The following is a 14,367-nucleotide window of genomic DNA, read 5'->3' as shown; positions in this document are numbered from 1 at the left end:
GGGTTTGATGATACAAATTGACACGATGGCGTACATGGGTCGGGAAGGTTTCAATTTCGTATTGTTTGTGTCATGGGAATGGAGATGAGGACTATTTGACCAACGCGTTGATCACAATACTACACAACAAAAGTTACATGACTCTCAAAGTGTTAGATAATACGGCGTTTGGCTTTGTTCTAGGGGGTGTACTGCTGTCACATTTGCTATTGTTTACTGAGTAGTTTAAAACAACACGTCTCGTTTACATTATGCCAATATGATTGCCGAGGTTATTTTACATACTTAAATAAATATAATGGTAAAGCATTCAAAGGATGATTCGACAATAAAATGGTTTAATATTTTTTTGTCATCGATCCGTAAGGCAATTAAAGACAGACCCCACATCAAGAAAAATCATTTGATTCAAAATGTTGTTTACTTATTTATTTTAACAAACAAAATACTATAAGATGTCACAAGGTAGCGACAATAAAGACAATTATTTAGAGTACTTCTTATTTTATTTCAAGGCGAATTCGGTTGTATTTTGACTAAAAAACACGCAAGTTAATTTTAGTACAGCGCCTTGAATATTTTTGGAAAGAAATTTGATTGACTAGCACTTTCATTTTGTGTAAAATGTTCTTGAAGGAGGCGAAAACCTAAATAAATATACCCTAACTTACACACTTTTATTATGCTTCAGTTTATATTATATTCATACTTGTATATTTGGTTAAGGTGTCCCGACACTTTATCACTAATCCCTCAACCTCTGGATTGCGAGTTCGAAACCTACGTCGGGGCAGTTGTCAGGTACTGACCGTAGGCCGGTGGTTTTTTTCTCCGGGTACTCCGGCTTTCCTCCACCTCCAAAACCTGGCATGCCCTTAAATGACCCTGGCTGTTAATAGGACGTTAAACAAAAATAAACCAAACTGGTTTCATAAAAACACTAAAGGGGAAAATGACAATGAAGTTTAAAAAGAAAAGCACATTACCACACTATCGCATTGTATATCGTTTGATATAGAATAAACAACAAACAAATAGAATAGTTTAGCAATTCAATGTTTAACTTAGCATTATGTTCTCGAACTGAAAGAAGGAACATGTCGATGACTTCAACTGTAACGATCAGGGAATCGATAGAAAATTTGTCCGCGGAGAAAAAAAAAATAAGAGAAAATGCGCACGACGACGGCGGGAACACGCACATCAGCTCGTGCTTGTCACTAATAAACATGTATGGCCAATTGACTGAAAGTGTTTCCTCTTCTGAAAACCCTTCCGATGTTGCACCATCTTCTCTGAAACGGGAGATGATAATGGACGCTGGAGCTTCCCAAGAAATGCGTGTAATGCGCAAAAACGGTAGATCGCGACCGTTACCTATTTGTCGGCCAGCGAAGCGATACGTCATTTTCCTAGAAAAAAAATCACACTGCAATGATTTTCCCCGATCCGTATAGTTGTGCAATTTGCTCCGCTTGTGCTATAGGAAACAAGAGCGGAGATGAACCTTGATTTATTGTGACTTATATGGTTTTATGTATAAAAGAACGGGAGACAGAATATATACTTAAATATCTATCGCCATTACCGATTTAGGAATTCGGTATCATTAGATTTGGGCAATGCGTTTCATTTAAGACTCGGCAAGTGGAACTTTAACGAATACTATGATAGAATCATTAATTGTAGCCAGAAGAGTTTCGTCTGGAAAAATAAAATACAGACCAAAATGTCCAAATGTTGTAAAAAAAAGGTATAGGTCATGAAAGGGTTTACTGAGATGACGAAATAAAACAATCTAAATGATTGAAAGTGTCTGCCCTTCCTGAGGTGCCTTTTTTATCGGCCAGGTATCAAATGTACTGTTGTCTCCAATGTTAGTGACAACAATAGTTTTATCTCCCATGGCATGCCTTACTCTTTACAGCTAAAATATAAAAAAAACTGATAAAACCTCACTCAAATGTACAAGTTATATGTAAGAGGATTTTTCATATGTATCGTATAATTATACCCGAAAAGTTGTTTTTTTTTAAAACAAGGAGATGATATCATTAATTGCAGCCAGGCGATTTTCGTCTGGAAGACTAAAATTCATTCCAAAATATCCGATTGTTGTAAAAAAAAAAAAACAGATCATGAAATATCCTTTAAAGATTTACTCGGATATTTTTTCTTCTTCTTTGTTAAATCCAATAAATATAAGAAATATAATACCCCCTCTTATTTATTATTAATAAATAAATTTATTGATCTATTTATGTATTTATTAAATCTTCTGAACTAGCCAAATTTTATTATTAATATGAAATGGTCACAGTTTTGCATTGCTGGATACGAGCTCTTAATCGTATAGTTATTGTTTTATTACTTAATTAGCTGGACCCGTTTATAGTTTTAATTAATATACTATAACCCAACAATCGCTAGAACATAGTCTTATTACAAAACGTCTCCTTCAATCTCAATGCTGGTATGAAATTACATATTATTTGCAAAATCAGTATTTTTTCAAAATGCAAGTCGATATCATTTTGACTTTCTCGAGATCAGCACCGATGACGATTATGTCGTTCCTTAATATCGAACTTATTTGGTTACTAAGGACATATCTAGTTATTTCCTTCCCTTCTTTACGTGATTGGATTATATGTCAATGAAGTTAGGATTTATTTGCTCTTTGACATTCTCAGCATCAAACACGGGAAAACGTCCCAATAGAGGGGCGTGGTTCTTACATTGGGTTTGTCTGTCCCGAAATCATGTCTTTTCAGATTGTTTTAATTGGGAAAATAATAAGCCTCTCAAAATTTAATATGTTGTTTTAGCTGAGTTAATTTTGAACGATGGTTGGCCGTCAATATTGAGACGCTTAATTTTAAATTTAACATTTTACATGTATTATTCTGTTACAACCAGTCTGTGTATATATGATGTTTGTTATAAAAACAAAAAAATATTTGAATCCATTTATGCCTTGGCGTGATATGACCCTTGCAGGAGCGGACAAAGAATATACCTGCTTTAACGTAGTGCATGTGGTAAGATGCGACTAAAAGTGGGCCTCTTGGAGACTTGGGATTTTCCTTCATGTCTTGTATGAAGTGGATATTGTACAACCTTTGGATCTTCAATCCTTCCTTTCTTTTCTCACTGCTGTCTTTCTGTGCATTTTTCTTACTCTAGGTATCTCCTTGACATCCGTCCTCATATGACCCTGGCGTTTGCGAGGACGTTGAACCCTAAAAACAAAAAAGGAACAAATATTTGGCGTTATATTTCAATGGTATAAACAGTTTCAATTCTTGCAGTGTTCAGACAATGTGAGAAGTTAAACAAAATTTCGGGATGATGTTCAGAAATAAAACGCAATTGGTACCATCGTCATCGTGATGACGTCCATTCAAATGCTGCATCACATTAATTCCGGTATGACGTCAGACTGGATAAAATTAAAGTGTTATATGTATCTATAACAAAAGTTTACGTAAAGGAAATGTCAATCATATCACTTTGTTTATATTCCGAGAGTGTTTGATGAACGTTTTATTTACCCGTTTCTATCAAAGTGTTTCTGATTGAGGTGTCGATCACAACTTTACCAGTTCCACGAGACCGTTAGAGAGAAAACTGATGAAAACCTGGCTACATAACATATAAACTACTTAAAAATGTCTGGAACTAGTTCAGGTTAATACTGCGATTTCGAACAATGACATACGAAAAAATAATTCACATACAATCTCGATACAATTCATATCACCTTATATTAATCACTCTTGTCGCGCGCGGGTAGCCTTACTGTTGGCGGATTACTCGGGTAAAACCGATGCACGTGCATGCACGGTCCAGTAGGCGATCCCCATACCGTACATGTCCGATCTTGAAATTGAATCGCAGTTGTCTAAAAGAGAGGTGCGTTACACGAACCACTGAGCCACCCGATGACGTTGAATGCACTTTGACATTGCATGTGGAACAGTCATAAATTCTACATCTTTGTTGGCCAATTATATTTATCCGAATGAAAGTAAAACGTGTCAGTATAAAATAATCTTTGCTGTAATAACCACTCACTGAAATATATATATATCTTATTGTAGGAACCTATTTAAGTATATTTTAATATTATGCAAATTAATGAGATTTCCTGTATCGTCTTAGTTTACAATGCAGCATAAGATACTCTTGTCGTTAGTTGATACAGTTAAAGTCAGAATATTTGATACTGAAGCGCTGGCAAATGTCATAAGCGATTGTGCTGTCCGCCTTGGCACCCCTGCTTATTCAGATTACGCTTAACATATTACTTAATTTATTGTATAAATCAAGATGACAGGTATTATTAGCTATGTCAACATGACAAATCCTCCTCTGTGTAGATTAATATAAAATTACAGTATATGCATAGTTAATTCAACTAATCTGGTATAAGTTTTCACAGGCCAATCCTCTTCTGGTATCGCTGCTTTGAGAATACTGACCACGTACACAAATGTGCAGATATATAGTAAGTTGCTGTCGTAAAGTTAAAATATAATTCATTATTTTCTAGGACTGCCGCATTTTCTGGAATATGTCATAAAGTATATACATGTATATGCATTGTTAGTTAACATTTACTTAAATATGTGATAGGGAACTCGTTACACATTGGATACGTATGCGATTAGGTATGTTCATAATGTATGACATAATAAATATATTCTGATATACTCTAATGATATATTTTATTTGGTTTAAATTGGAACTCTGGTCGGATCAACTTCTTGACTATAGCACTAGATACATAAAACGGGGGACTATTTCCGAAAAAAAAAATCACTTTAATAGCATTAAATACGTCAAATGAGGGCATCTGGTGAGTTTAGTCAGGGCTGAGTCGCTCGTTTTATGTTATAGTGAGTTTAGTCAGGGCCGAGTCGCTCGTTTAATATAATAGTGATTTTAGTCAGGATCGAGTCTCTCGTTTTATGTTAAGGTGAGTTTAGTCAGGGCCGAATCACTCGTTTTATGTAATATTGAGTTTAGTCAGGGCCGAGTGTCTCGTTTAATATAAAAGTGAGTTTAGTCAGGGCCGAGTCTCTCGTTTTATGTAATAGTGAGATTAGTCAGGGCCGAGTTCCTCGTTTTATGTAAAAGTGAGTTTAGTCAGGGTCGAGTTCCTCGTTTTATGTTATAGTGATCTTAGTCTTCGAGTCGCTCGTTTAATGTAAAAGTGAGTTTAGTCAGGGTCGAGTTCCTCGTTTTATGTTATAGTGATCTTAGTCTTCGAGTCTCTCGTTTTATGTAAAAGTGAGTTTAGTCAGGGCCGAGTCACTCGTTTTATGTTAAAGTGATTTTAGTCAGGGTCGAGTCCCTCGTTTAATGTTAAAGTGAGTTTAGTCAGGGTCAAGTTCCTCGTTTTATGTTAAAGTGAGTTAAGTCAGGGCGGAGTCTCTCGTTTTATATAATAGTGATTTCAGTCAGGGGCGAGTCCCTCGTTTTATATAATAGTGATTTTAGTCAGGGCCGAGTCCTCCAGTTTAATGCAAAGAGCATGTCAGGTTTTAATTGAGGGCTAACTTAATACATACATCTTAATATACCTGAGTTTTCCCAACTTATGAGACCTCATTGTTCATAACTTAAACAATGAGAAAATTAAAGACTTATTCCACTACCTGGTACAGCCATCACAAGTCAGTTGAGTTTTCCCAGGATAAAATGTTTAATGTATCGTAATAATAAAATCAAGTCAGGAAGGAGTACACCGATCTAAAATGTTTAAACAATATATTTCAAGACCGAGCAAGCATCATATTGAGAAGAACAATGTCTTGACGATCTAACACGCCCATTGGTCGTCCGTCATATACTCCATGCGTGCTTTAGGGGACTTCGCTGATGCAGAACATATCATATACAAAAACCAGTAACCCAGTATGCATATCATGTCCCTTTGTCTAATCTTAGCATCTCAATTTTCAGCACTCCGCTGTCCACATGCCCTAGTCAACATGTTATTCCTGACTTTGTGTACACTTCTTATCAGGTCCTCTAACGTAAGGTGTTGCGGGGGAATATCGATATCAGAAAGTTTGGCTTATTTAGTGTATTGGGTGAACGGCCAGATGTTGCTATCGTAGCCAAAGAGTTGTACATGTGTTACTGTAAATAATTTTAACCCGTTTCTCTTATTACAAATACCATATATCTTTATAACGATTTGCAAGTCGGTTTCACTTCCACAAGACATGAATGAGTTTAAACTAAGTTACAAATGTAGATCCCTTTAATCCTCCGAAACAGGCCGATTCAACAGCACAGTGATATTGGGGACAGGTTTCTCGGTAAACCAGACATCCTGCACCATTTCAATGGCGGGAATGATAAGGTTAAGAAGTGGTTTTTTTGCTCAAAATTTCTCATGCATGTATATGAAGTCTTTCAAGTTGATAATAATTTCTTGTAGGTCAAGTTTTGATGTAAGAAAGTTTGTTTTTTTTTTAATTTATAACTTAATTAAAATATAGGAATAAATATATTTACGCCATGTTGGCGAGAGTAAATTTTGAGATCGAATCTAATTCTGTTTCCTTGGCAAGTAATTCAACGTGCATGGCTTTAACAGAAAACGCATGTCGCCGACTCGTTTAGAGGGAATTTACCTTAAACTCAATAGTTGGGACCCCGGACTTAAGTTCTGCATATAGGGATACGGTTCTTAGTGGGGAAACATGAAAGAATTGTCAAAGAATGAAGAAAGCCATATTATTGCGTTCAGATTACTATATATTCGACATCCTATCGGCAAAGGGATGTGGAACGTAAGATTAGTAATATGCTCTGTAACGTTAACAATACGCTGTGTAACATCAACAATACACTGTAACATAAACAATACACTGTGTAACATAAACAATACACTGTAACATAAACAATACACTGTAACATAAACAATACACTGTGCAACATAAACAATACACTGTGTAACATAAACAATACACTGTAACATAAACAATACACTGTAACATAAACAATACACTGTGTAACATAAACAATACACTGTGTAACATAAACAATACACTGTAACATAAACAATACACTGTAACATAAACAATACACTGTGTAACATAAACAATACACTGTGCAACATAAACAATACACTGTAACATAAACAATACACTGTAACATAAACAATACACTGTAACATAAACAATACACTGTGTAACATAACATAAACAATACACTGTGTAACGTAAACAATACACTGTAACATAAACAATACACTGTGTAACATAACATAAACAATACACTGTGTAACATAAACAATACACTGTGTAACATAAACAATACACTGACTAACATAAACAAAACACTGTAACATCAACAATACACTGTAACATAAACAATACACTGTGTAACATAAACAATACACTGTGTAACATAAACAATACACTGTGTAACATAAACAATACACTGTGTAACATAACATAAACAATACACTGTGTAACATAAACAATACGCTGTGTAACGTAAACAATACATTGTGTAACATAAACAATACACTGTGTAACATAAACAATACACTGTGTAACATAAACAATACGCTGTGTAACATAAACAATACACTGTGTAACATAAACAATACACTGTGTAACGTAAACAATACACTGTGTAACATAAACAATACACTGTGTAACATAAACAATACACTGTGTAACATAAACAATGAACTGTGTAACATGAACAATACACTGTGTAACATAAACAATACACTGTGTAACATAAACAATATACTGTGTAACATAAACAATACACTGTGTAACATAAACAATACACTGTAACATAAACAATACTCTGTGTAACATCAACAATACTCTGTGTAACATAAACAATACACTGTAACATAAACAATACACTGTGTAACATAAACAATACACTGTGTAACATAAACAATACATTGTGTAACATAAACAATACACTGTGTAACATAAACAATACACTGTGTAACATAAACAATACACTGTGTAACATAAACAATACACTGTGTAACATAAACAATACACTGTGTAACATAAACAATACACTGTAACATAAACAATACACTGTGTAACATAACAAAAACAATACACTGTGTAACACAAACAACACGCTGTGTACCGCAAACAACACGCTGTGTACCACAAACAATACACTGACTAACATAAACAATACACCGTGTAACAAACAAAACACTGTGTATCATAAACAATACACTGTGTAACATAAACAATAAGCTGTGTAACATCAACAATACACTGTGTAACATAAACAATACGCTGTGTAACATAAACAATACGCTGTGTAACATAAACAATACGCTGTGTAACATAAACAATACACTGTGTAACATAAACAATACGCTGTGTAACATAAACACTACACTGTGTAACATGAACAATACGCTGTTTAACACAAACAATACACTGTGTAACATAAACAATACACTGTGTAACATAAACAATACACTGTGTAACACAAACAATACACTGTGTAACATAAACAATACACTGTGTAACATACATGTAAACAATACACTGTGTAACATAAACAATACACTGTGTAACATAAACAATACACTGTGTAACATAAACAATACACTGTGTAACATAAACAATACACTGTGTAACATAAACAATACACTGTGTAACACAAACAATACACTGTGTAACATAAACAATACACTGTGTAACAAAAACAATATACTGTGTAACATAAACAATACACTGTGTAACATAAACAATACACTGTGTAACACAAACAATACACTGTGTAACATAAACAATACACTGTGTAACAAAAACAATATACTGTGTAACATACACAATACACTGTGTAACATAAACAATACACTGTGTAACAAAAACAATATACTGTGTAACATAAACAATACACTGTGTAACACAAACAATACACTGTGTAACAAAAACAATATACTGTGTAACATACACAATACACTGTGTAACATAAACAATACACTGTGTAACGTAAACAATACACTGTGTAACATAAACAATACATTGTGTAACATAAACAATACATTGTGTAACATAAACAATACACTGTGTAACATAAACAATACACAGTGTAACATAAACAATACACTGTGTAACGTAAACAATACACTGTGTAACGTAAACAATACACTGTGTAACATAAACAATACACAGTGTAACATAAACAATAAACTGTGTAACATAAACAATACACTGTGTAACATAAACAATACACTGTGTAACGTAAACAAGACACTGTGTAACATAAACAATACACTGTGTAACATAAACAATACACCGTGTAACAAACAATACACTGTGTAACATCAACAATACACTGTGTCACGTAAACAATACTCTGTGTAACATAAACAATACACTGTGTAACATAACAATACACTGTGTAACACAAACAATACTCTGTGTAACGTAAACAAAACACTGTGTAACATAAACAATACATTGTGTAACATAAACAATACACTGTGTAACATAAACAATACACTGTGTAACATAAACAATACACTGTGTAACATAAACAATACACTGTGTAACACAAACAATACGCTGTGTAACATAAACAATACACTGTAACATAAACTATACACTGTGTAACGTAAACAATACACTGTGTAACATAAACAATACACTGTGTAACATAAACAATACACTGTGTAACATAAACAATACACTGTGTAACATAAACAATACACCGTGTAACAAACAATACACTGTGTAACATAAACAATACACTGTGTAACATAAACAATACACCGTGTAACAAACAATACACTGTGTAACATCAACAATAAACTGTGTAACATAAACAATACATTGTGTAACATAAACAATACACTGTGTAACATAAACAATACACTGTGTAACATAAACAATACACTGTGTAACATAAACAATACACTGTAACATAAACTATACGCTGTGTAACATAAACAATACACTGTGTAACATAAACAATACACTGTGTAACATAAACAATACACTGTAACATAAACAATACACTGTGTAACATAAACAATACACTGTGTAACATAAACAATACACTGTGTAACATAAACAATACACTGTGTAACATAAACAATACACCGTGTAACAAACAATACACTGTGTAACATCAACAATCAACTGTGTAACATAAACAATACATTGTGTAACATAAACAATAAACTGTGTAACATCAACAATAAACTGTGTAACATAAACAATACACTGTGTAACATAAACAATATACTGTGTAACATGAACAATACACTGTGTAACATAAACAATACGCTGTGTAACGTAAACAATACATTGTGTAACATAAACAATACACTGTAACATAAACTATACACTGTAACATAAACAATACAATGTATAACATCAACAATACGCTGTGTAACATAAACAATACATTGTGTAACATAAACAATACACTGTGTAACATCAACAATACACTCTTACATAAACAATACACTGTGAACATAAACAATACGCTGTGTAACATAAACAATACGCAGTGTAACATAAACAATACATTGTATAACATAAACAATACATTGTGTAACATAAACAATACACTGTGTAACATAAACAACAAGAAGTCCAGACAACAACAGGTACAGACAACAACACGTCCAGACAACAACAAGTCCAGACAACAACACGTACAGACAACAACAGACAAATACAACAACAGACAAAGACAACAACAACTCCAGACAACAACAACTCCAGACAACAACAACTCCAGACAACAACAACTCCAGACAACAACAACTCCAGAAAACAACAGACCAAGACAACAACAAGTCCAGACAATAACACGTCAAGACAACAACAGGTACAGACAACAACCGACCAAGACAAAACAAGTCAGGACAACAACAAGTCCAAACAACAACACGTCAAGACAACAACAGGTACAGTCAACAACAAGTCCAGTCAACAACAGGTCCAGACAATAACGTCCAGACAACAACAGGTACAGACAACAACACGTCAAGACAACAAGTCAAGACAACAACAATCCAAGTCAACAACACGTCCAGACAACAACACGTCCAGTCAACAACAAGTCAAGTCATCAACAGGTACAGACAATAACACGTACAGACAACAACAAGACCAGACAACAACAAGTCCAGACAACAACACGTCCAGACAATAACACGTACAGACAACACATACAGACAACACGTACAGACTACAACAAGTCCAGACAACAACAAGTCTAGACAACAACACGTCCAGACAACAACACGTACTGACAACGCGTACAGACAACAACAGACAAATACAACAACAACTCCAGACAACAACAAGTCCAGACAACAACAAGTCCAGACAACAACACGTACAGACAACAACACGTACAGACAACAACAACTCCAGACAACAACAAGCCCAGACAACAACAAGTCCAGACAACAACACGTACAGACAACAACACGTCCAGACAATAACACGTACAGACAACAACAACTCCAGACAACAACAAGCCCAGACAACAACACGTCCAGACAACAACAAGTCCAGACAACAACACGTACAGACAACAACAGACAAATACAACAACAGACAAAGACAACAACAATTCCAGACAACAACAACTCCAGACAACAACAACTCCAGAAAACAACAGACCAAGACAACAACAAGTCCAGACAATAACACGTCAAGACAACAACAGGTACAGACAACAACCGACCAAGACAACAACACATCCAGACAACAACAAGTCCAAACAACAACACGTCAAGACAACAACAGGTACAGACAACAACCGACCAAGACAAAACAAGTCAGGACAACAACAAGTCCAAACAACAACACGTCAAGACAACAACAGGTACAGACAACAACCGACCAAGACAACAACACATCCAGACAACAACAGGTACAGTCAACAACAGGTCCAGACAATAACGTCCAGACAACAACAGGTACAGACAACAACAGGTACAGACAACAACACGTCAAGACAACAAGTCAAGACAACAACAATCCAAGTCAACAACACGTCCAGACAACAACACGTCCAGTCAACAACAAGTCAAGTCATCAACAGGTACAGACAACAACAAGTCCAGACAACAACAAGTCTAGACAACAACACGTACAGACAACAACAACTCCAGACAACAACAAGCCCAGACAACAAGAAGTCCAGACAACAACACGTCCAGACAACAACAAGTCCAGACAACAACACGTCCAGACAACAACATGTCCAGACAATAACAAGTCTAGACAACAACACGTCTAGACAACAACACGTACAGACAGCAACAAGTCCAGACAACAACAAGTCTAGACAACAACACGTCCAGACAACAACAAGTTCAGACAACAACACGTCCAGACAATAACACGTACTGACAACGCGTACAGACAACAACAGACAAATACAACAACAACTCCAGACAACAACAAGTCCAGACAACAACAAGTCAAGACAACAATACGTACAGACAACAACACGTACAGACAACAACTCCAGACAACAACAAGCCCAGACAACAAGAAGTCCAGACAACAACACGTACAGACAACAACACGTCCAGACAATAACACGTACAGACAACAACAACTCCAGACAACAACAAGCCCAGAAAACAAGAAGTCCAGACAACAACACGTACAGACAACAACACGTCCAGACAACAACAAGTCAAGACAACAATACGTACAGACAACAACACGTACATACAACAACAACTCCAGACAACAACAAGCCCAGACAACAAGTCCAGACAACAACAAGTCCAGACAACAACACGTCCAGACAATAACACGCACAGACAACACGTACAGACAACAACACGTCCAGACTACAACAAGTCCAGACAACAACACGTCAAGACAACAAGTCCAGACATTAACACGTACTGACAACACGTCAAGACAACAACAAGTCCAGGCAACAACAAGTCAAGGCAACAACAAGTCCAGGCAACAACAGGTACAGACAACAACAAGTCCAGACAACAACACGTACAGACAACAACAGACAAATACAACAACAAACAAAGACAACAACAACTCCAGACAACAACAACTCCAGACAACAACAACTCCAGACAACAACAACTCCAGACAACAACAGACCAAGACAACAACAAGTCCAGACAATAACACGTCAAGACAACAACAGGTACAGACAACAACCGACCAAGACAACAACACATCCAGACAACAACAAGTCCAAACAACAACACGTCAAGACAACAACAGGTACAGACAACAACCGACCAAGACAAAACAAGTCAGGACAACAACAAGTCCAAACAACAACACGTCAAGACAACAACCGGTACAGACAACAACCGACCAAGACAAAACAAGTCAGGACAACAACAAGTCCAGACAACAACAACTCCAGACAACAGCAACTCCAGACGACAACAACTCCAGACAACAACAACTCCAGACGACAACAACTCCAGACAACAACAACTCCAGACGACAACAACTCCAGACAATAACAAGCCCAGACAACAACAACTCCAGACAACAACAAGTCCAGTCAACAACAGATACATACAACAACAGGTACACACAACAACAACTCCAGACAACAACAACTCCAGACAACAACAACTCCAGACAACAACTCCAGACAACAACAAGTCCAGACAACAACTCCAGACAACAAGTCCAGACAACAACAACTCCAGACGACAACAACTCCAGACAACAACAACTCCAGACAACAACTCCAGACGACAACAACTCCAGACAACAACAACTCCAGACGACAACAACTCCAGACAACAACAAGCCCAGTCAACAACAACTCCAGACAACAACAAGTCCAGTCAACAACAGGTACAGACAACAACAGGTACACACAACAACAAGTCCAGACGACAACAACTCCAGACAACAACAATTCCAGACGACAACAACTCCAGACAACAACAAGTCCAGACGACAACAACTCCAGACAACAACAACTCCAGACAACAACAATATTGTATTGATAGTAGCAAAATAAAGATTAATCCAAAGGTGACAAATTACTTGCTCTTAAATTAATCAATCGTTTCTACATATTAATACAAAGTATGATGATTTCATATCCGATAAATTTTGGATATAAATACAATGTAATAAATATTTACAAGGGATGTATACAAATTATACATTCTTATTTTATGATAAAAATGAATGTATCTGTAGTATTTTGAGATTTTTTATAAAAGTTAACGATAACTACTCTCATATTTTTATCATTCAAGGTCGTATAAATTAAAAATTAGTAGATGAACTTGAACGTATCGTATTTTAACTATCGCGTGCAGTCGTTCTACAGTGGTTAAAATGGCCTGTAGGCACTCGTACGTCA

The 14,367-nt window shown here is 35.7% G+C and overlaps 1 protein-coding gene across 1 annotated transcript; it reads left to right on the top strand.

Annotated features, from left to right (window-relative positions):
- Nucleotides 1-1,229: 1,229 nt before the first annotated feature.
- On the top strand, nucleotides 1,230-14,016 carry LOC117324569 (GATA zinc finger domain-containing protein 14-like). Its single transcript, XM_033880488.1, has 4 exons — nucleotides 1,230-1,359; nucleotides 10,637-11,110; nucleotides 11,210-12,263; nucleotides 12,411-14,016. The coding sequence occupies exons 1-4, from the start codon at nucleotides 1,230-1,232 to the stop codon at nucleotides 14,014-14,016; spliced, it is 3,264 nt and encodes a 1,087-aa protein (XP_033736379.1).
- Nucleotides 14,017-14,367: the final 351 nt, after the last annotated feature.

The sequence above is a fragment of the Pecten maximus genome, chromosome 3, assembly GCF_902652985.1.
Source record: "Pecten maximus chromosome 3, xPecMax1.1, whole genome shotgun sequence".
In the NCBI taxonomy this organism is placed as follows: domain Eukaryota; kingdom Metazoa; phylum Mollusca; class Bivalvia; order Pectinida; family Pectinidae; genus Pecten; species Pecten maximus.
The sequence above is the reverse complement of the archived record's forward strand: the minus strand, read 5'-3'. Positions and strand labels throughout refer to the sequence as shown.

Bases quoted from the DNA above. Each gene is read 5' to 3' on its own strand.
- LOC117324569 (XM_033880488.1), top strand. From the start codon at position 1,230: ATGTATGGCCAATTGACTGAAAGTGTTTCCTCTTCTGAAAACCCTTCC. The intron at 1,360-10,636 runs GTAGATCGCGAC...AGACAACAACAG, and splicing joins GCGTGTAATGCGCAAAAACG to GTACAGACAACAACACGTCC. The intron at 11,111-11,209 runs GTACAGACAATA...CAACACATACAG, and splicing joins ACAAGTCAAGTCATCAACAG to ACAACACGTACAGACTACAA.